This window comes from Nyctereutes procyonoides, unplaced genomic scaffold, assembly GCF_905146905.1.
Source record: "Nyctereutes procyonoides isolate TBG_1078 unplaced genomic scaffold, NYPRO_anot_genome, whole genome shotgun sequence".
Lineage (NCBI taxonomy): Eukaryota > Metazoa > Chordata > Mammalia > Carnivora > Canidae > Nyctereutes > Nyctereutes procyonoides.
The window spans coordinates 33,945,814-33,969,457 of NW_026575020.1; the positions used below are offsets into that span (position 1 = coordinate 33,945,814).

Consider the following 23,644-nt stretch of genomic DNA (forward strand, 5'->3'; position numbering starts at 1 on the left):
AAAAGAGGTCCAAAACCACAGCACAGAGGAGGTGGAGCATGAGCGTCGTAATCAGACAAGACCCTGATTTTCCTATGTGCTTTCAGTTATGCAAGCATTGACCACACATGGTGAGTCAGGTGCTGCCAGGAGCTAAAAGTGCAGATTTGGAGGCTACACAGTCTAAAAGCTTGCTGAACACCATTTCCAGTTCACCTCCTGAAATACACACCAGCCCTAGTTCTCTGACCTTGTCAAACAGTGCATCCATCCACCAGTTGGCTCATCGCCTGACCAAGCTGTCAGAGTCCATTGTTCCAGTCCCTCTCTTCCAACACCCCGTGTCTGCATCCTCTCCCTTGGCCCTTCCCTGTTCAAGACGCCAAGCCTGGATGAGTGCCTCCTCCCTGCACCTAAGAGCTGAGTATTTCTAGAAGAAAACCACACAACTGAGCTGGCTGGTTTCACTTTAATGATTATCAACCTCAGACACACAGTCACCAGAGGATCCGATCCTACTCTGATCCTCTGATACTTAGTTGTTCTTTCCCTACATCAGCTATTGTACCTTCAACCCTCCCACACCCTTCTGCTCTTTTCATGATTTACTGAGCAGGATGAAGGCGGCAGATGTTATACTCCCTCTTCCCTCCACCAACCAGGCAAATCTATCTCTTCTGTACTCATTCCTCCTGCCAGAAGCCGCGCCCTGCACCTGAGCCCTGCACTCTGCCCCTTACATTGTCTCTTGGAGAGTTGGATCTCTTGCTTATCCCTCTCCTAAATTGTCATCTCTCCTGTTCTGGATCATCGTCACCTGTTCCGGTGTTCCCATACCATCCATCTTTTTTTTTCCATCTTTAAACATATACATAAGAGCACCTGGGTGGCACAGTGGTTGAGTGGTTGAGTGAGTGAATGGTCTTTTGACTCAGGTTGTGATCCCAGGATCATGGGATCAAGTCCCGCATCGGGCTCCTTGGGGGGAGGCTGCTTCTCCCTTTGCCTGTGTCTCTGCCTCTCTCTGTGTCTCATGAATAAATTAATAAAATCTTATATATATATATATATATATATAAAATATATATGTATTAGTACAAGCGCAGAATCAACACTTAACACGGTGCTCCTTCCACTGCACCACTGCACCCAACTTCTTTTTTTTTTTTTTTAAGATTTTATTTATTCATCACACACACACACAGAGGCAGAGACACAGGCAGAGGGAGAAGCAGGCTCCATGCAGGGAGCCCGATGTGGGACTTGATCCCCAGTCTCCAGGATCATGCCCTGGGCTGAAGGTGGCACTAAACTGTTAAGCCACTAGGGCTGCCCCTGCACCCAACTTCTAAATGTTTGTGTTCCTCAGGGCTATTGGGGGTTCTCTTCACATCTCAGTACCTTGAAACGACATCTACATGCTGATGGCTTCCAGTTGTGTGGTTGCAGGTCAGATTCTCCCCTGAACTCCAAGCTTAAAAAGACATCTGCTGGAGGGCACCTGGGGGGCATAGGCGGTAGAGCGTGCACTCTTGATCTTGGGGTTGTGAGTTTGAGCCCCATGTTGGGGGTAGAGATGACCTAACACAAGCTTTTAAAAATTTCTTTAAGATTGAAAAATTTATTTGCCTACCTGTGATCTCCATTCAGGTGTCTCACATCTCAAGTTTGACACATTAGTTTCTTAGTCACCCACATGTACATCAAAGTGTGTCACCTGCCCAGGTTTTCTCATCTCCACCAGGGAAATCATATTCACTGATTTCAAGTCAGAAATCTAGGAACCATCCAGTGTTGCTGCTGCCTACCCTCTACAACCAGTCCCTTGGCAAACCCATCACCTGTGCCTCCAGTCAATCATCTGGAATCTGTCCACCTCCACCACCATCTGGCATGGTTTCAGACATCATCCTCTCTGAACTACACTGATCTTCCTGCTTCCACTTATTGGCCCTTCCTGGTGTCCTCCCACAGCTACAGATGTGGTTGTATCACACCACCCTGTTTAAAATCCATGATGTGAGTTCCCTATGGGTTACTCTGCACTGGGGGAAATGTCAAACTCTATGTCATAGTATCTTCAAAGGTCGGGGTCCCAAGGCTAAGATGAAGAGGTCTTCAGGGCTGCACTCTTCTGGAAGATCTAGGAGATTCTGCCTCCTGCTCCTTTGGCTTTGTTGGAACAATTCAGTTCCTTGTGGTTGCAGAGCAGTTTTTTTGCTGGATGTAAATTCAAGGTCATTCCCAGCTTCTGGAGGCCACTGCATTCCTTGGCTTGTGGTCCCCTTCCTTCATCTTCAAAGCCAGCAGAGAGATTGAATCCCTGTGTAGCATCCCTTTGACCCACTCTTCTGCTTCAGTCTTTAGCCATTAAGCTAAATAGATTGGGCCCACCTGGATGATCTCTGCTTTAAGATTATCTGATTAGCAGCCTTAATTGCGAACTGCAAACCTTAAGTCCCTTTTGTCACTTAATGTAACATAGCCACAGACTCTGGGGATTATGATATGGCCATCTTTGAGGACTATGATTCTGTCTGTTACAGTCACAATTTATAATATGAAAAAGTATCACTTTCCTAGGAATGAATGTCCAAGTCCTCTGTGCAAAAGAACTATAAAATATTATTGGGAAAATTTTTTAAAGGTTGTTGGATCTCCTTAAGGTAGAATTTTGAATCTTTTTTGTGCATTGAAACTACGTGCTTTCAGACCAACCCCTGGATAAAGAAGAGCCACATTTTATATACACGCAATTGCTCTGCTGTCTTAAACCTCAACAGCTTGCATGAGTAAATTTTAAGTGGAGAAATGCATTCTTTTAAAAGCCTTATGAGTTTCTGTGAATGATCTTGCAGTCCATCATGAGACTCTACATTGTTTTGGTACTTAAATCACGGAGTGAAAATCATCTTGAAAGTAGTATGTGATTCCAACAAAAGTATGACTATTGTGTTAAAGACTATTGTATTGATATAGTGAAATGTTGTAACAATGGGAAAGGTACTCCCTTCTTTGGAATTATACTCCCCAAAGTCTTGATGATGTAGTATGGCTTACTGTGAGCTGGTTATGTTATCTGGACATTAGGTCATTATCTGAGTTTTGCAACACTGTACACTTTAGTTTTCAGCACTGCACATTTCACATTTGCATGATTAAAAAATTGCTGTGTGTCAAAACCATGCTTCTGGAATTGCTGAAGCTTGATATGTCAGGTTATTTGAATATAATTAATGTTTTGAAGTAGTTGTGACCACAAAGCACCTTTCTAACATGAAGGGCTATGCATCATTTGAAATTACTCAAATAATATCTTCCTATAAATACTTCCAATATCATGATGCCCCTGTGAGAATAGGCAGAAAGAAAAAAAAATTTTTAAAGAGATTGTTATAAACTAATCATTAAGTGAATTTCACTGCAGCTTATTTTTATGGGAAATCCTTCTTTTAGATGCCAAAGGACAGCTGCAATAGGGAAAACAATTCAATGAAGATGCTTTGTTACATGTTTTGTAGCAGATGATGATCAACCACTGTATTCATGGGCTAGGGCTACCATAGCAATATCGCTTAAACAACAGAAATTTGTTGTTGGGAAGGCTACAATTCCAAGATGAGAATGCCAGGAGAGTTGGTTTCTGGTGAGCCTTCCCCTTGGTTGGCAGGTGGTACCTTCTCGCTGTTGTCTTCTGTGGTCCTCTGTGTGCTCTCCTGGTGGTGTCTCTTATAAGGACGCCAATCCTATTGGTTTTAGGGACTCACCCTTATGACCACATTTAACCTTGATTATCTCCTTAAATGCTGTGTCTCCAAACACAGTGACATTGGAGATGAAGCTTCAACATATGAATTTGGGAAGGTAGGGGACACCATTCAATCCGTAACAACTACTAATGAATATCTTTGATACTTAGAGTTCTCTCATACAGAGAATTTTGCTAAAAACATTTTGCTCTTGCTTTTATTTTACAGTGCTTAGTATAAGTGATTCATCTAGCCAGGTTTACTATAAAAAGGACAAGCTGTATGTACATAATATATGTTAATAAGCCATAGAAGTAATATACCAAACTTTTAAAATTACCGTATTTTCTTTTTTTTTTTTAAAGGATTTTTTTTTTATTTTTTTTTTATTCATGATAGGCACACAGTGAGAGAGAGAGAGAGGCAGAGACACAGGCAGAGGGAGAAGCAGGCTCCATGCACCGGGAGCCTGATGTGGGACTCGATCCCGGATCTCCAGGATCGCGCCCTGGGCCAAAGGCAGGCGCCAAACCGCTGCGCCACCCAGGGATCCCAAATTACCGTATTTTCTACTTAGGATTTAGGACTTCAGGGACACCTAGGTGGCTTGGTCAATTAAGCATCTGGCTCTTGGTATTGGCTCAGTTCATGATCTCAAGGTTGTGGGATCAAGCCCCACATCAGGCTCTGGGCTCAGTACAGAGTCTGGGATTCTCACTCTCCCTCCCTCTCTGCCCTTTCCCCCAAACCCATGCGTGTGTTCTCTCTCTCTTTCTCTCTCAAATAAATCTATAAAAAAAAAAAAGGGATCCCTGGGTGGCGCAGCGGTTTGGCGCCTGCCTTTGGCCCAGGGCACAATCCTGGAGACCCGGGATCGAATCCCACATCGGGCTCCCGGTGCATGGAGCCTGCTTTTCCCTCTGCCTATGTCTCTGCCTCTCTCTCTTTCTCTCTCTGTGACTATCATAAATAAATAAAAATTAAAAAAAAAGGGAAAAAAAGATTTAGGACTTTTTAAAAATGAGTTAAATCCAGTAAAGGTTTTGATTATTTTTTTGTAATAGGAGATGGTTTTTTTACAACTGAAATAACGTTTCAGATAAAGAAAGCATTGGTAAATACTGATATTTGACTTTTTTTTTTTACCTTATATAATTTCTTTAAATAATACTTTATTTGGGGCGTCTTTGCTTCAGGTCATGATCTCAGGATCTTGGGATCAACCCCCCACATGCAGCTCCCTGCTCAGCAGCGAGTTTGCTTCTCCGGGTCCCTCTGCCCCGACTCCCTGCCCCGCCCCGCCCCGCCCCACTCATGGTCTCTCTCTCTCTAGCTCGCACTCTCTCTCAATCTTTTTTTAAAAAATAAATAATACTTTTCTTAAAAAAAGGCATAATGCTGTAGTACCTGTTAGGCTCAGTGGAATGTGTGACTCTTGATCTCGAGGTGAGTTTGAGCCGACGCTGGGTGGAGAAATTAATAAAAATAAAATCTTTTTAATTTTTTAATTTTATTTTTTAAGATTTTATTTATTTATTCATGAGAGACAAAGAGAGAGGCAGAGACACAGGCAGAGGGAGGAGAAGCAGGCTCCCAGCTGAGAGCCCCGATATGGGACTTGATCCTGGGATCATGCCCTGAGCCACCCAGGTGTCCCAAAATAAAAAAAATTTTTAAAGGTATATGCCTTAATATTAAAGATGTCTAAATAAAACAAAACAAGCGTGTATATCTACATATACACATATGTATTACTGACGGAAATTTTATTTTTTTTTATTTTTTTATTTTTTTTTTTGACGGAAATTTTAAAAGACAAATGGGAAGATACAGTATATTTAATGATTGACTCCATTGTAAAGATGATAGTTCTCCCCAAATTGACCTATAGACCCTATACAATAAAGTAAAAATATCAATAGGATTTGCTATGAAATTAATAAGCTAATTCTAAAACTTATATGGAAAGACAAAAAGTAGTGAGTACAGTCTTGGAATGAGACAAGGTGGGAATATTTACATGCAAGTTTCAAGAGTTACTATAAATCTATAATATAGCACTGTTGCAAAGACAGACCAATGAAACAAACAGAAAAATACAACAACAGCACATCATAATTCTGGGCAATGATCTTTTCATAGCTGTCCCCCTAGTTTAGGTGGTGATCGATAAATATTTCATGAGTGAATGGATTGATGGATGCAGAGATGAACTGACCATGAAGCTCCAGATCTTCAGCTCCGGGGGCCATCTTTTGCAAGGGCATTTTCTCAGGTGCTTAGAGATGCTCTCATCATGTATTCAGAAGGTTAAATTTTTTTTTTAATTTTGTGTGTTTTATTTTCCCTCCCCAGGCTCAGTAATAAAGTCCCTGTGTGTTGCATCTATTCACTTGAGAGCATGTCTTTCATATGACCCATCAAAAGATAAATAAGCCTGCATTTCTCTTCTCTCAGACCAGTCATTGCCTCTGGAACATTGACTTCCTTCCTTGAAAATGCTGTTTTGTTGAGTGGTTTTCAGCTTGGGATCAAAGGTCACCTTTCATCCTCAGGCTTGTCATAGTGGCACAGCAGGTCCAGAAGGAATGTTCGTTCATCTCCTCTGGGGGCACCATTGTTTGCAAGCAGAGGAGGCTATGTAGCCTGATTTTGGGAACACTGGTAAAGCTGAAGAGAAGTCCAAGCTACCAGCAAGGGCTGTTCGAAGGCCTCTACTGGCTCCATGCATTCTGGCTTTCTTGGAAGCCCTATGTCTCTAATGTTATATAAGATACCCACAGCCCACATTTGAGGATATTGGCATAAAATCCTGTTGAGTGGAAATGAATTGCAGTTGATGGTTAGACATGTTTCTTTTTGTAAAAGCTTCAACATTTATTATAGTTTTAGATTTTTTATTCAGTAATTTCCTTCCAGAATTGCAATATTTTAATAACCGCTTGCAAATTCCAAAGCCCTGGACTCTGTGTTCATGGATCCAATGGTGAAGTGGCCCTGTTGCCAACTCTCACAGCATGGGAAGAGAAGCACAGGCAGACGTTTGGAGGGTATGAGGCGGGCCTAGGACCTGGATGGAAGGGCATGGGACTGAAATTTAGCTCAGCTGTGACAATAAATACCTCACTTTCTGTTCTCCTAGGATCAAATTTTCTACCAAATACTGGGAAAAACTGTATTTGAAGTTGTTGCATTAGGAGGTAAAACATTTTTTTTAAAGATTTTATTTATTCATGAGAGACATACACAGAGAGAGAGAGGCAGAGACACACAGGCAGAGGGAGAAGCAGGCTCCACGCAGGGAGCCCGATGCAAGACTCAATCCTAGGACTCCAGGACCACGCCCTGGGCCAAAGGCAGGCGCTAAACCACTGAGCCACCCAGGGATCCCAAGTAAAACATTTTTATAAGCATTTCAAAAGCATGGTGTTTTTTTTTTAATTTTTATTTACTTAGGATAGTCACAGAGAGATAGAAGCAGAGACACAGGCAGAGGGAGAAGCAGGCTCCATGCACCGGGAGCCCGATGTGGGATTCGATCCCGGGTCTCCAGGATCGCGCCCTGGGCCAAAGGCAGGCACCAAACCGCTGCGCCACCCAAGGATCCCAAAAGCATGGTATTTATTTCAACTTCAACTGATTTAAATTTCTGTCACTTCTAGGGAAGGTGGCATTGGGAGGGTGGTGGACATTTTGAGGATGTGTTTTTAGGGGGGTTTCATATAGAAATAATACTTTTTGGGGTGCCTGGGTGAGCTGGTTAAGTATCCAACTCTTGATTTTCATTCAGGTCATGATCTCAGGGTTGTGAGATGGAGCCTGTGCTGGGCTCCTTGCTGGGTGTGGAGTGCTTAAGATTTTCTCTCTCTCTTAAAAAAAAAAAAAAAAAAAGGAAAGAAATACAATTTTCGACTTTGGAAAGATGCTTCAGAATGTTTCAAAAACATGACTGAGAATTTGTAAGTTCCTGCTTTGTCTGAAGGGTGTTATTTCTAGTCTTTTGTGCTTTCTTTGGTTTTTCTGTATACAGAATCCCATCACCTGGGTTTAGAGATAGTTTTACTTCTTCCTGCCTGATATGGAAGCCTTTTATTACTTTTTCTGGTTCACTTGTTCTAGCTAGAACTTCCAGAAATATCAAATAGCAGTGGTGAATGCAGCCATCCTCATCGAGTTCCTCATCTAAGTATAAGGAGAGCTCTTAGTCTTCCACCATTGAGTATGATGTCCACTAGGGGTTTTTCATACATATCCTTCATCATGTTGAGGAGTTCCCTTCTATTTCTGGTTTCCTGAGTGTTGTTTTTTGTTTTTTTTTTTTAAATCATGAAAGGAGGTCTGGTTTGTCAAAGATGATGTTATTTTCTGCATCAATTGAGATGATCCTAAGTTTTTCCCCCTCTATTCTATTAATGTACATTGGTTGATTTCTCCTGTGTTGAACAACCCCTGCATTCCATTTGGTCATGGTGTATAATCTTTGTCATGTACAACTGAGTTTGGTTTGCTGGTATTTTGTTGAGGATTTTTACGTGTTTCCTCATAAAGGACCCTGGCCTGTAGTCTTATTTTTGTGTGATGTCTTAATCTGGTTTTGGTATCAGGGTAATGCTGGCCTTATGGAATGACCTCCTGTTCTTCTGGGTTTTTTTCTTTTTTTTTTTTTTTTTAAGACTTTGAGAAATATTGGCATTAATTCTTCTTTAAATGGTTGGTGGAATTCACAAGTGAAACCATCTGTGTGCCTGGATTTTTCTTTCTTGGGAAGTTCTTTTTTTAAGATTTTATTTATTTATTCATGAGAGACACGGGGGCGGGGGGGGTGGTGCGGCAGAGACACAGAGGGAGAAGCAGGCTTCATGCAGGGAGCCCAACGTGGGACTCCATCCCAGGTCTCCAGGATCACACCCTGGGCTGAAGGCGGTGCTAAACCACAGAGCTACCCAGGGTGCCCCTTGGGAAGTTTTTAATCAGTGATTCAGGAGCGCCTGCGTGGCTCAGTGGTTTAGAGTTGGCCTTTCATGAATAAATAAATGAAGTCTTTAAAAAAAACAGTCACTGATTCAATCTCTTTAATGTTACAGGTCTTTTCAGACACTATTTTCTCTTGAGTCAGTCTTCATAGTTTGGTGGGGGGGAGGAGGATGGTTAGGAATTTGTGCATTGCACCAAGTTTATCTAATTTGTCGGCCTACAATTTCCTCAGGATTCTCTTGCCTTCTGACTTATGTAAGGCCAGTGTTAAACGTCCTCACTTTGTTTCTAATTTTAGTGATTTGGCTCTTACCTCTTTTTTGTCAGTCTAGCTAAATATTTGCCAATTTTGTTAACTTTTCCAAAGAACTAACTTCTGCTTTTGTTAATTTTCTCTCTTGTTTTTCATTTCTCCCCACTCTTATTTTATTTCCTTCCTTTGCTAATCTTGGGTTCTCTTTGCTCTTCATTTAATAGATTTTTAAAGTGTAAAGTGATTTGAGGTTTTTTTTTTTTTTGATTTGAGTTTTTTTTAATGAAACTATCTACAGCTGTAATTTCCCCTCTGAGAACTGGAAAAATGGAAATCTAGTCTCTTACTTCATTGCATACACAGTGGAAAAAATGTTAATATAAGACTTCTGGCAGAAAATATAAGACAAAATCCTTATAAATTCTTAGGACACAAAAAGCACGAACCATTAAGGAGGCAGTTGGTAAATTGGATTTTGATACAGGAAAGCTAGGTTCTTGTCTCAAGAGTCGAAGAATGAATCTCAAGGACAAAGAGAGTGAGTAAAGTGATAAATGTTTATTAAGCAAAGATACAGAGAAAGCTCTCAGAAGTGAGATGGGTCCCAACAGGGTTGCCACTAAGGGCGGCTTTTTTGGCTGGCCATTTACTGAGAAACTAACCAGGGAGCCCACAGCCTTGAGATTTCTTTGTGCTGTCTTGTGTGATTGACATATGGCTGTTTGGGGGTCTGGTGAGTTTCTGTGATTGCTTAGTAACCATCAAAGGGAGATACTCCCTAACATTCTGGAGCTAGGAAGCCAGGGTTTAAAATTTTTTTTTTCTCTGTTTTTGTGCTTTAACTCTGTTTCCTTGGGATTGGTAGGAACCTGACTCTGGGCCTTTTGGTGTCCTTGGGATTTATGGGAGCCCAGAGATTTATAGGAGCCACTCTGGGCCTTTCCCTTATCTTTCCCTGCCTGGCCCCACCTGTCCCTAACTGAATTTCATCAGGATTTAAAACTTAAAAAAAAAAAAAAGGATTTAAAACTTATACTCTGTTGATGATACTGTTGAAAATTAAAATGTAAGCCACAAGTTGAGAGAGGCAAATACATATAATAAAGTCCAGTTCTACATGTAAGGAGCTTAGAAGCCACTGCTCCATCCTAAAAAGTAAAAAGCTGAACTGACTGAAAAATCAACTCTTCTGGGGTCTATAAGAGAGAGGAGGACACAGGCAACACGCTGCTTCAAAGATTAGAGAGACAAGCAGGCAAATAGGATAACAGCTTCCATGAGCAGACACCACAAATGGAAACCACCTTGGGAGCAAATGCTGAGTAGGAAAACCTGCCCTGTGATTGAGGAATCCTTGGAGGCTTGATGCAGACAACTTAGAATTACAAACTCCAGGAACATTGATTTGGAGAGGCGCCTTCACTGTTTTAGGAGATTGACCTCTAGGAGCTTAACGAGGTTTCCACAGTAAATATCAGAGGGAAAAAAAAACCCTTGTTTTTCCAGCAGGGAGAAGGGAAAAAATCATTTTGAAATACACTAGAGCACCGTTTTCACAAGACCTGCCTTCAGGAGAAACTAGCTAACCAGAGTCCAATCTGCCTGGGTGTTGTCAGAACCTAAATGACCTGGGGGGGGAAGGACAAGACCAAAATCCAATCAACTCCAGTATCTGGGGGTAGGGGAATGCCCAACTGCAGCCCTCTGGCCATTCTCTCCTAAAGGGAAGAAAAAAATTATAAACACTTTTAAAGTTAACAGTCCAATGGTGGAAGCTCACTAAAAGACTGAGATCTAGGGAAGCCCAGGTGGCTCAGCGGTTTAGCGCTGCCTTCAGCCCAGGGTGTGATCCTGGAGACTTGGGATCGAGTCCCACGTCAGGCTCCCTGCATGGAGCCTCCTTCTCCCTCTGCCTGTGTCTCTGTCTCTCATGAATAAATAAATTAAAAATCTTAAAAGAAAGATTGAGGTCTAAAAAAAAAAAAAAAAGACTGAGGTCTAATCCTCAGACTCTAAAACACTTCCCCCCCACATCTCGCCATCACATTACAAAAGACCTGTTTACAACTTTTGCTTTTACATGGTACATTATGCCCAACTATCAAAATTTTGAGGCATACCAAAGGGTAAAAACACAATTTGAAGAGACCAAGCAAGCATCAGAACTAGACATGGCCAGGATTTTAGACTTAACAGACTGGGAATTAAAAAAACAAAACAAAAAACCAACTATGATTGGGACACCTGGGTGGCTCAGTCAGTTAAGCATCTGACTTTGGCTGAGGTCATGATCTCAGGGTTCTGGGATCAAGCCCCATCGAGCCCCCTGTCAAGTCCCATGTTGGGCTCCGTGCTCGGCAGGGAGTCTGTTTGTCCCTCTCCCTCTGTTCCTCCCTTCCTCCCTCCCTCCCTCCCTCCCTTCCCCATGCTCTTTGTCCCTCAAATAAATATAAAAATAAAACAACTATGATTAAAATGCTAAGCGTTCTAGTGGATAAAGTGGATAGCATGCAAGAACAGATGGGCAATGTAGTACAGAGTTGGGAATCCTAACAATTAAAAAGGCAGGCTAGAAATAAGCACTGTAACAGAAATGAAGAATGCTTTATTATTATTATTATTATTATTATTATTTTATTTTTTATTTTTTTAATAAATTTATTTTTTATTGGTGTTCAATTTGAAGAATGCTTTTGATGGGCTTAGTAGTAGTAGGCTGGACATGGCTAAGAAATGAATCTGAGCTTGAGGATATAGCAATGAAGATTACCAAAACAAAAGCAAAAAACAAAACAGCAACAACAAAACTGAAAAGCAAAGAAAACAAAGATTGAAAAACAAACAGTATCCAAGGATTGTGGGACAACTACAAAGGGGTAACATACACATAATGGGAATACCAGAAAAAGAAAGAAAAGGGGGCAGCCCAGGTGGCTCAGCAGTTTAGCGCTGCCTTCAGCCCAGGGCATGTTCCTGGAGACCCGGGGATCGAGTCTCACGTTGGGCTCCCTGCATGAAGCCTGCCTCTCCCTTTGCCTGTGTCTCTGCCTCTGTCTCTGTGTGTCTCTCATGAATAAATAAAATAGAAAGAAAGAAAGAAAGAAAGAAAGAAAGAAAGAAAGAAAGAAAGAAAGAAAGAAAGAAAGAAAGAAAGAAAGAAAGAATATTTGAAATAATGGTGGAGAATTTCCCCTAGATTAATGTTAGATGCCAAATCACATCAGGAAGTTCAGAGAACACCAAGAGGACACATGCCAAAAAACTACAACTAGGCATATCATTTTCGAATCACAGAAAGTCAAAGATAAAAAAAGAATTCTTGAAAGAAGCCACAGGAAAGATTTAAGTAGTTATGTCCCACTTATAGCTTTCCCATTCAGATCAGGTACCATCATTTTTTACATTATACTGGAAATCCTTGTTAATGCATTAAGGCAAGAGAAGGAAATAAAAAGTATACAGACTGAGAAGGAAGAAATAAAACCATCTTTGTTCATGTATCGCTTTATCATCTATCTATAAAATCCAAAAGAACTGACAAAAAACTTGGGACTGGGCAGCCTGGGTGGCTCAGCAGTTTGGTGCCACCTGCAGCCCGAGGTGTGATCCTGGAGACCGGGGATCAAGTCCCACATCGGGCTCCCTGCATGGAGCCTGCTTCTCCCTCTGCCTGTGTCTCTGCCTCTCTCTCTCTCTCTCTCTCTCTTTCTCAGTCTCTGTCTCTATGAATAAATAAATAAAATCTTTAAAAAAAAAACCCTGGAACTAATAAGAGATTATAGCAGGATTGCAAAATTTAGGTCAATACACAAATGTCAGTTGGTTTCCTGTATGCCATCAACAAACAAGTGGAACTTGAAATTAAAAACACAATAACACTTACATTAGCACTCCCAAAAGCGAAATGCTTTGGTATAAATCTAACAAATTATGTACAAGATATATATGAGGAAATCCACAAAACTCTGATGAAAAATAACAAAGTAAATAGATGGATAGGAAGACTCAATACTGTCAAGATGTTGGTTCTTCCCAACTTGATAGACTCAATGCAGTCTTGGTCGAATTCCCAGCAAGTTTTCTGTGGCTATTGATAAACTGATTCTGAAGTTTATATGGAGAGGCAAAAGATGCAGAAGAGCCAACTCAATACTGAAGTAGAACAAAGAAGACTGATGCTACCCTAACTTCAAGACCTACTATAAAACTATAGTAATCAAGACAGCATCATATTGGTACAAGAATAGACAAGTAGATCTCTGGGACAAAATAGAAAGCTTAGGAATAGATCCCCGTAAGTGATCTGACCTGTCAACTGATCTTTGAAAGCAGCACAATGGAGCAAAGATAGTCTTTTCAGCAAGTGGTGCTGAACAATTGGACATTCAAAAAAAATGAAGGTGGACATAGACCATACACACTTCACAAAAATTAAATCAAAATGGATCATAGATCTAAACATAAAATGCAAAACTATAAACTCCTAGGAAATACCATAGGAGAAAATCTAAACTTTTTTTTAAATTTTTATTTATTTATGATAGTCACAGAGACAGAGAGAGAGGCAGAGACACAGGCAGAAGGAGAAGCAGGCTCCATGCACCGGGAGCCCAATGTGGGATTCGATCCCGGGTCTCCAGGATCACACCCTGGGCCAAAGGCAGGCGCCAAACCGCTGCGCCACCCAGGGATCCCCATAGGAGAAAATCTAGAGGGGATCCCTGGGTGGCTCAGTGGTTTAGTGCCTGCCTTCAGCCCAGGACGTGATCCTGGAGACCCAGAATTGAGTCCCACATCAGGTTCCCTGCCTGAAGCTTGCTTCTCCCTCTGCCTGTGTCTCTGCTTCTCTCTTTCTCTGTGTCTCTCATGAATAAATAGATAAAATCTTTAAAAAAAAAAAAACGTAGATGACCTTGGCTATGGTGATGACTTTCCAAATACAACACCAAAGGCATAATCCGTGAAAGAAATAATTGATACTCTGGATTTCATTAAAATTAGAACCTCTGCTCTGTGAAAGACAATGTTGAGTGAGAAGAGAAACCAGACTCAGGAAACATGGTTGCATAAGATACAGCTGATCAAGAACTGTCATGCAAAATATACACAAACCTCTTCAAACTCAACAATGAGAAAAAAAACAAACAGGAGTGTCTGGGTAGCTCAGTCTGTTGACCATACAACTTTTGGTTTTGGCTCAGGTCATGATGTCAGGGTGGTGGGATTGAGCCCCATTTCAGGCTCTGAGATCAGCGGGGAGTCTGCTTGAGATTCTCCCTTTCCCTCTCCCTCTGTCCCTTCCCCTGCTCTCGCTCTCTCTCTTAAAAAAAACAAAACTGATGAATAAATGGGCAAAAGACTTGGACACTTCGCCAAAGAAGATACACAGGTTGCAATATATGAAAAAATGCTCCATATCCTATTTCATTGAAGGCTTTCAAATTAAAACAACGAGATATGATTACACACCTGTTAGACTGCCCAAAATCTGGAACATTGACACCCCCAAATACTGGTGAGGATGTGGAGCAATGGGAAGTCTCATCTATTGCTGGTGGAAATACAAAATGGCACCATCACTTTGGAAGACAGTTTGATGGTTTCTTAGAAAACTGAACATACTCTTAGTATAGGATCCAGTGATTGTGCTATTTATCTAAATGAACTGAAAATTTATGTCCATACAAAACCTGGCACATAGATGTTTATAGCTACTTTATTCATAATCCCTTAAACTTGGAAGCAACCAAGAGGCCCTTCAGTAGGTGAATGGGTAAACTGTGGTACGTCTGGAGAATGGAGTATCATTCAGTGCTAAAAAACAAAAAAGAGCTAGCAAGACATGAAAAGACATCTAGGACCCTTAAATATATATTCCTAAGTCAAAGAAGCCAATCTGAAAAGGCTACATACTGTGTGATTCCAGTTATATGACAAGGAAAACAAAGGGAAAACTATGGAGGCAGTAAAAAGATCAGTGGTTGCCAGGGGTGAGACCAGGGAGTGATGAATAGACAGGACACAGAGGATTTTTAGGGCAGTGAAAGCCTTCTATGATATAATGATAGATACCTTTCTATGCATTTGTTTAAGCTAGATAGATTGTACAGCACAAAGAGTGAACCCTGATGTAGACCATGGACTCTGGGTGATAATGATGTATCAGTGTAGTTTCATCAGTTGTAACCAAGGTACTGCTCTAGTGAGGGATGCTGACAGTGGAGAAGGTTGTGCATATATAGGGTGGCAGTAAGCATATTGGAAATCTCTGTACTGTCAGTTTTGCTGTGAACTTAAAACTACTCAAAAAATTAAGTCCTTAAAAAAAATGGCCAAAGGAACTCATGCAGACAATTCCCAAAGATATACTAATTCCCAATAAGCTATTCTACATTATTAGTTATCATTGAAAATACAAATGAAGTACACTTTTAACGCAATAGGTTGACTGAAGTTTAAAAGATTCACAATAGGGAGTTTTGACAAGATTGTGGAAGAAAATGGAAGTCTTGCATTGGCAGATAGGAATGTAAGATGGTAAAAATTACTTTGGAAGGTGGATTGTAAATTGTCTTAACCTTAAGGGCATACCCTGTAATGTAACGTTTCCACTCTTGGTTATTTATCCAAGTTAAGTGAAAACATGTCCATCGAAAGACTTGTACAGTAAATTCATAACAGTTTTATTCATCATACCAGAAAACTTAAAATCACCCAATATCCATCAGTAGATGAATGAAAAAAATTGTGGTATATTCACTTAATATCATATTCCATAATAAAAATGAATGCTGATACATGCAGTGACATCTCTGATCCTCATACCCTTTATTTTGAACAAAAGAAGACTTACAAAATGTTACATAATGTATAATTCCATTAAAAAGAGTTCTAGTGTGCCTGGGCTGGCTCAGACACCTGATTCTTGATTTCAGCTCAGGTCATGATTTCAGGGTTGTGAATTTGACCCCTGTGTTGGCCTATGCGAGTATGCACTCGGCGTGGAGCCTGCTTAAGATTCTCTCTCTCTCTCTCTCTCAAAAAAAAAAAAAAAAAAGTTCGGGCAGCCCGGGTGGCTCAGCGGTTTAGCGCCACCTTCAGCCCAGGGCCTGATCCTGGAGTCCCAGGATGGAGTCCCATGTTGGGCTCCCTGCATGGAGCCTGCTTCTCCCTCTGCCTGTGTCTCTGCCTCTTTTTCTCTGTGTGTCTCTCATGAGTAAATAAAATATTTTAAAAATGTTCTAGAATTGATTAAATGAATCTGTGGTGATAAATAAGGTGATAGAAATCAGATCACCAGTTCTATTTGGTGAGTATAGAGAAGGGTATTACTGCAGAGTGTCCCAAGAGCACTTTCTGGACGAAAAAACATGTTTTATATCATGATTGGAGATGGGTGCATGAAAGTATGGAGTTGTTAAAAGTCCTCAAACACTTAGAATCTCTGTTTTATTGTGTATGATTTTATATAAATTACATAAACTTGACAAAATGACTATGAGGCAAAAGTAAGATAAATGACATTGAAATCAGTAGCAATTATAACAAAAATTCAACAATTTATTAAGAAATCCGTTTCTTCTTTTTTAAAGATTTTATTCATTCATTTGACAGCACACAAGCAAGGGGAGTGGCAGGCAGAAGGAGAAGCAGGCTTGCCGCTGAGCAGAGAGCCTGATGTGGGGCTCAATCTCAAGGATCATGCATGACCTGAGCCAAAGGCAGAAGCTTAACTGACTGAGCCACCCAGGTGACCCAAGAGATCTATTTCAAATAGAAATAGTAACGGGTTCTCATGCTTGTTGATTATGCAAATAATAATGAGGAATGAGTCACATGATCAAACTGGAGAAAGTACTGAAAACTTTTTTAAAGATTTATAAATTTGAGAGAAAGAGAAAGAGAGCATGTGAGCAGGGCGAGGTGCAGAGGGAGAGGGAGAAAGAATCCCAAGCAGATTTCTCACTAATAATGGAGCCAAAACCAAGAGGTGCCCAACCGATTACTCAGGCACCCCGAAAGTACTGAAATTTTAACATAACTGACACATAAAAGTCACAATATGTTGCTAAAAAATGAGAACATCTATCACAACCTTGTAATAACGTGTCATCAATTCTAAATATTTAGGCTCAGTCACTACATCAGAAACTATGTGCTCTGAAATCTTATAGGTCATATGTGAAAAAGAACTTGATAGTAATTTTAATTTGACAATCTTAAAAATTTCATGACATCAGATTGAATAATTTGAAATAAACTTTTATAACATTTTTATTAAGATTTTATCTTATGAGAGAGAGACAGAGAGAGAGGGAAGCAGACTCCCCACTGAGCCAAGAGCTGGACACATGCCTCAGTCCCAGAATCCCAAGATCATGACCTGAACTAAAGGCAGATCCTTAACTCACTGAGCCACCCAGGTGCTCCTATTTTATTTTATTTTATTTTATTTTATTTTATTTTATTTTATTTTATTTTATTAAGATTTATTATTTGAGAGAGACAGAGAGTGAGGGGAGGGGCAGAGGGAGAGGAAAGAGACTCCCCAGCAGACCCTGCTGAGCGCACCGCCTGATGCAGGGTTCTGTCTCACAATCCTGAAATTAAGACCTGAGCCAAAACCAAGTCTCATGCTTAACCAACTTAGCCACATAGGCACCCCTAAGATTTTATTTTTAAGTAATCTGTACACCCAACACGTGCCTCAAACTCACAACCCAGAGATCGAGAGTTGTGCACCCTGGCTGAGCCACCCAGGTGCCCAAATCTTTCGTAAACTCTGAATAAAATTCCATCAACCTTGATAGAGAAAAGACTGCATTCCCTTTGTGTTCTCTATTGAAACTGATCTTCAACCTTATTGTCCAGGTCACTTACGTGTGTGAAGCCACAATACACAATTTTTGTCGATTTATGTTTGCAGTTTTTTTTCTTAGGGTGGGGTTTATATTGGTGGATTGTCTCTTTACAAAATGTATAATTCGTACTAGTCATTCCAAATATTAATTTTATTCCTAATTTTGTACTTACGTACTGAGACTGTTGGGGTCTTACAGCCCATAACCCCAACCCTCCAGTTGTGTACATCCTGGATCAGTGAGTCAGGGGACATGATGTGGAGAGTTAAAAAAAAAGAAGTTTCCAGAAAAAACACACTCAGTGCTACTTAATAAAACTAAAAAAGCCAGCAAATACACCAATATATCATTCACAGGTTGAAAGCAAATGCAGTCTGCGGACTCAGAGGCAGCATGAAAGTGACTTGGGTTGGGCATCACTTTCTGCCTCCATCAGCACTTCCCTCCCTAAAAATATAAAGAGCTGCGGGAACCTGGGTGGCTCAGTGGTTGAGGGTCTGCACTGGGCTCAGGTCGTGATCCTGGGGTCCCGCATTGGGCTCTCCGGGGGAGCTGGCTTCTCCCTCCGCCTCTCTGTCATGGGTAAGTAAAATCTTTAAAGAACTATCAAAACCTGTACTTGGTGACTGTCGGTACAAAGACCAGTATGTTCACTAAGGTCTGACCCAACCTACACTTGCGCGGTCCCCCCCCCCCATCTCCTGAGACGCTAGTACACGGGCGCGTGTGGGGTGGCAGGTCCCCGCTCAGCACTGCAGGCAGCGAGGAGCGCCGTGTTAGGGAGGCAGCAGGTCAGTGTGAGCCCCCTGCCGTGAGTACGCCCTGCGGGGGCTGCGCACACGGGGTCGGGGCAGCGAGGCCCGGGAGGGGGGCCCGGGAGGGGGGCCCGGGAGGGGGGCCCGGGCGTTCTCCGAAGCCTCCCCGCGTCTACGCCCGAGCCTGGCTGCGGACCCGCGCTCCGCAGACACGTGGCCGCGCACGACGCGCCGGCGGGAAGCGGCGCCGGCTCCTCCTGCGGGGCGGGGGGGGGGGGGCACGTGCGCAGAAGCCTCTAGAAACCCGGCGACCAACGGTCGCTCCGCCGTCAGTTCAGCAGTTACAACGGACGGAGGGGGGAGGGGCGCCCCAGCCCCGCCCCTTCTGGAATGTTCTCCCGCCCGCGCCCCGCCGTCCGCTCAGTCTCCAGGGACTGGTCCTGCGGTGAGGCCGTCGCTGGCCGCCAGCGCCCGCCAGCGCCCGCCAGCGCCCGCCAGCGCCCGCCAGCGTCAGTCGGCCGGTCGGCAGCCGCCCTCCGAGCAGAGGCCGCTGGAGGCACCGCGCCGTCGGGGTCAGCGGCAGGCGGCGGCTAGGACGGGGCAGGCGGCTGCCTTCACCGGACTTCGCGTATCCTTTTTCTGAAACGCGAGGGGTATCATCCACCCCCACCTCAAAGTAGGCGTGGATTAAATATTATATCTTAGGTATTTAGAAATCAAAAAGCGGAAAAAAATTCTCGATTCGTAACACACCGTGCGGAAGCACCTGAGGCGTCGAAAAGAGAAGAAAAGTCACGGAACGAAAAAGACAGGAGGGTACGCGCCGGAGTCGCCGCGGGGTAGCCACATCCGGGTGCTGCCCGTACCAGGAGGAGGGCCTGGGCGGGGCCGCGCTCCGCGCTCCGCGGCCCACGCCCCTCCCGTCCCCCCTCCACGGGCGCTCCCGATTGGCCGAACCCGGCGTCCCGGAAGTGACGTCGCACCCCGGCCTCCCGGCGGAGTCGGGGCGCCTCTCTTCCCACGTCCCGCCCCTCGTCGCACCAAAACAAGAAAGCGGCGGCCGGGGCGGGGCCTGCGCTTGGCGGACGCCGCGCGCCGGAGGTGGGGGGCGGGGCCTCCGCTCGCGGCTCCGCCGGGTTGGGTGGCCGGGTGCGGACGGAGGCTCCGGGGTGCTGTGCCGCACATCCGCCTTCGGCCGGCTGTTGAGCCGAGGCATGGAGGTGGGCTAGCCGCCGACGCGAGGCCGAGCGGGGTGAGGAGCGCGGCGAGCTCGAGGCTGCGGGCCCGGCGGCCCTGAGCGTGCGCGCGGGGCCGCGTGGAGTAACCGCCGCGGCGCGTGAGGCCCGAGCGGCGGGTGGGGGAGGGGCGGCGCGAGCGGGGCCGCTTCCTCAGCAGGGCCGCGGCCGGCGGCGGGAGCAGCCCGCGGGGCCGCCTGCAGCCGGGTCCCGGGACCCCCGGACCCTTGCCCCTCCCTCGCCGTCGTCTCCCCCGCGGCCTCGTGCGAGCTGCCTTCGGTCTGGCCACTGCGTAGTTTCTTTGAGGATGAGTCGGGGGCTCTCCGGAGACCGCGTCGGTCCTCGAGCCCCGGGGTCCTGCCCCCCGTTTCGGAGAGAGTGCTGGTCCCGGATGGCGCCCCCCCCTTCCCCCTGAAGGTCCCGGGGCTGGAGGGCGCGGAGGGCGCGGTTGCCCGACGCTCGCCGACCTGGGGTGTGGGCGAGGTGCCCAGCCGTCCGTGCGCGGGGACCGTCCGTGCGCGGGGACCCCTTCCCCGGGCCCGGGCCCGCGGGCGGGCGGATTGGCAGCATCTGCCTCCGCTCTGTAGGGTTAACGAGAATGACGCTCACATGTTGTAGAGAAGAGGAGCCGCTTCGTCAGTTTCGTTTTGTTTTCTCTCATTTCAGAAATGTTATTTTGGGGCCAGACTCTGGGTATATAGGAGTGCAAGTCCTCACCCGTTCACAGATAAGCCTAGGTGTCTCGACTGAGAGGATCACATCTCTGTAGGCCTTTAGCCCAGGTAATTATTTTCTAAAGAAACATTTAAGACGTTTTTCTGTCACTGAATGTGTGTCAAGCACTGGAGTAAAAATACACAGAACGGATCGCTGCCCCGATAGACTCAGAATTGGTGGGGATGGAGCAAGTAGGTGGTGGGGGTGGGAGACGCAAACCAGCTCCAGCGCGGCAGTGAGTGCAGCCACTGAGGCTCGGTGGTCAGGGTCCTCACAGGCGGAAGGGGGGTGGGGACGCCCAGGGACGCACTGCACATGGTAGCTCTCAGAGCTCTGTCAGAACCACCGGGACGTCGTTTTAAAATAGGGAACCCGAATTTTATGTCTCCTCTCCTTAAGCTCCTTTGCTAACTCCGGTGTGCATTTAGGGTTAAAAACGAGGCAGAGGGACACAGGGCAGATTCGGTTATCAAGGCAGGAAGGAGCTTCTGTAAAGGAAGGGAAATGCTAAACACTGAAGCATTTTAGGAAGAGCAAGTGAGGGAGGATGGCAGGAAATGCTGAAGCTGGTTAGGGAGGGCCTTCTGTGAGGAGGTCAGAAATCTGAATTTTATTCTCAAGCTGTGAGAATCGAAAGCTTAGTTTTCGCTTTACCCTTTAGCATTTTGGAGGGAGAATTCATTGGTGATGGATGAAACAAGAGCCAGAGACATTATTTAGGCTTCTGTAATGCACACAAATAGTGGAAATGTATTCTAAGGTGGTGGCAGTGTCACTGAGAGGGAAGTACAGATGTAATCAAGGGGATAGACTTGATGGAATTTATCAGTGTGGGGGCTCAGGGTGGAGACTGTATGTGGGTAATTACCAGGTTACTGATTTGAAAACTGTAGAGATAGTGATGTCATGAATATAGGGCACACGGGGCAAGTTAAAAGATACAAGGGAGGGGTTTTATTCTGTTTTTGTCTTTGAGGTGCCTGTGAGGTGACTAGAAGTTAACTTCGTGCAGCTGGATATTGAATGTATCTGAGAGGCTAGGCTATGCTTCAAAAGAGGCAAGTAATAAACGTTTGGGATTTGGTAATAGATTATTAGGGACTTGGACTGCTTATTTCAACATGCAGTGAAATGTAAAGGTGGAAGCCAGACGGCCAAGGAGCTGAGGAAGTGAATCTAGATTACTTTTTTTCAAGAAATTTAGCTGAGAAAGGTAGAGGGAAGTGATTGCTATTTGAAGTTTCTGGCCAGCTAATAATGAGAAATGGCCCCAGGGCACGTTGGTCCGTACTTCTGGCAAAGTGTCCTATTTTATTGACAGATTGGCTCCCTTTTTGATGCTCACAGTGTGGCTCTTCTGTAGTTTGAGGGTTCCCTGGGCACTACCATCTGTGGCTTAGTAATGGTTCCAAGCAGTTAAAATCTGAAATGAACAAAACTGACTTTCAGAAGAACTAAGTTGTGCAAAAACTTACATACTTTGTGGTCATCTACCTGCAGTTTTCCCTTAAAAAGAAAAATTTACATTATGTGCCTCATTTATATTTTTTTGGGCTCACCTATCAGGCCAATGATGATTTTAGATTTGGGGATATAACCACCCATTTTTATGGCCTTTTGAGAGGAATCATGGAAACTTTTTTCTGCTGTTGACATGCTCTATCCTACATTTTGGGGTATGGGAGAAGGCTAGCTCTTTGAAATAAAAAGACTCCTTAATTTTCTTAATGGAAAGTTTTTTTGGCTAAGTGTTAATTTTATTTTGTTTTGTTTTTTAATGATTTTATTTACTTATTCATGAGAGACACAGAGAAACAGGCAGAGGGAGAAGCAGGCTCCGTGAAGGGAGCCCGATGTGGGACTTGATCCCCGTACTCCGGGGTCATGCCCTGAGGAGAAGGCAGATGCTCAATCGCTGAGCCACCCAGGCGGTTCCCAATTTTTTCAGTTTTTTTTTTTTTTTTTAAATTTTTGGTACTTTTTTTTATTTATTTACGATAGGCACACAGTGAGAGAGAGAGGCAGAGACACAGGCAGAGGGAGAAGCAGGCTCCACCGGGAGCCCGACGTGGGACTCGATCCCGGGTCCCCAGGATCGCGCCCCGGGCCAAAGGCAGGCGCCAAACCGCTGCGCCACCCAGGGATCCCAATTTTTTCAGTTTTGATTGCACAAATCCTGCTTGATACAACAACCATTGAGAAATCTCCAAGGAGTTTCACTTTCTATTTTTAGATCTTCTAAGTTCACTCCCCACTTTGAATTAGATCACCAGAAAAAAACAGCCTCTGCAGACTTTTAACTTCTAATATTGTGATATTGGTCTTTTAATGTAAGAAACTCTTTCTTTGAATAATTTTATATTATTCAAAACCATAATACCCATTTTGCTATTTGGTGTTCCCTAGTTGGCTGTACACTTGCCACAGGGTGGGCATTAGTAGAAAAGAAATTGAATTAGAATTAGTGTCAGGAAGGAGTAGGATTCTCCAGCTGAACTAGCCTACTTCTTAAAAATTTTTCAAGTGAGCAGTGTCTACCTCACATTATTTTTGTTCCTGCATTTCGGGAAGCTCCTCATTTAGGACTTAGTGAAATAGTCTTCTAAATGAGTTTTGATTTGTCCTTTTTAATGTCCTTTTCTGTATGTTTTCTAAATGTCCCTTTTTGTATGTCCTCTTCAGCTTTAATGTTGAAAGCCACCCTGAGTTCTTTTAAGAACTTAGCATGAGAAAAGCATACAATTAGTACTTCATAAATTTAAAAACCTCACATGACAGATGCATGTATTTGATTTTACTGAATGCATTTTTACATAATTCTTTAATCGATGTAAAAAAAAAGAAATTTTTTTTTTAAATCAGCTTCTTTTAGGAACTGGCATTATGCCAAAAAAGCCTCAGCAGTGAAATAAAATTTCTATCAAGATGTCATTAATTTTCCATTAGCAGAGATTTTTGTACTCTTGAGCTTCAGGATAACGCATTTGACAACATCACACTGCTGTGTTTCTGTACCCAAATATTCAATGACTTGGTCATGTTTCTTACTTAACCTTTTAGTGTCTTTTCTCCCTCCCTGAAAGGACATTTTTTAGACCTATTTTTCCTATGAATTTCCCAT

General features: G+C 43.6%; 1 protein-coding gene across 4 annotated transcripts in view; it reads left to right on the forward strand.

Moving 5' to 3' along the window:
• Nucleotides 1–19,073: 19,073 nt before the first annotated feature.
• The window catches only part of SETX (senataxin), an 80,980-nt gene continuing 76,409 nt past the window's right edge, over nucleotides 19,074–23,644 (forward strand). The window contains exons 1-3 of one of the 4 annotated variants that reach the window (XM_055321912.1): nucleotides 19,074–19,387; nucleotides 20,473–20,588; nucleotides 21,500–21,581. In XM_055321912.1, coding sequence (XP_055177887.1) covers nucleotides 21,568–21,581 — 14 coding nt within the window. In that variant the 5' untranslated portion in view covers nucleotides 19,074–19,387; nucleotides 20,473–20,588; nucleotides 21,500–21,567. Of the gene's footprint in view, nucleotides 19,388–19,682; nucleotides 19,824–20,472; nucleotides 20,589–21,499; nucleotides 21,582–23,644 lie in introns of those variants that run through there. The other 3 variants (XM_055321895.1, XM_055321902.1, XM_055321922.1) reach the window with 3 other exon arrangements.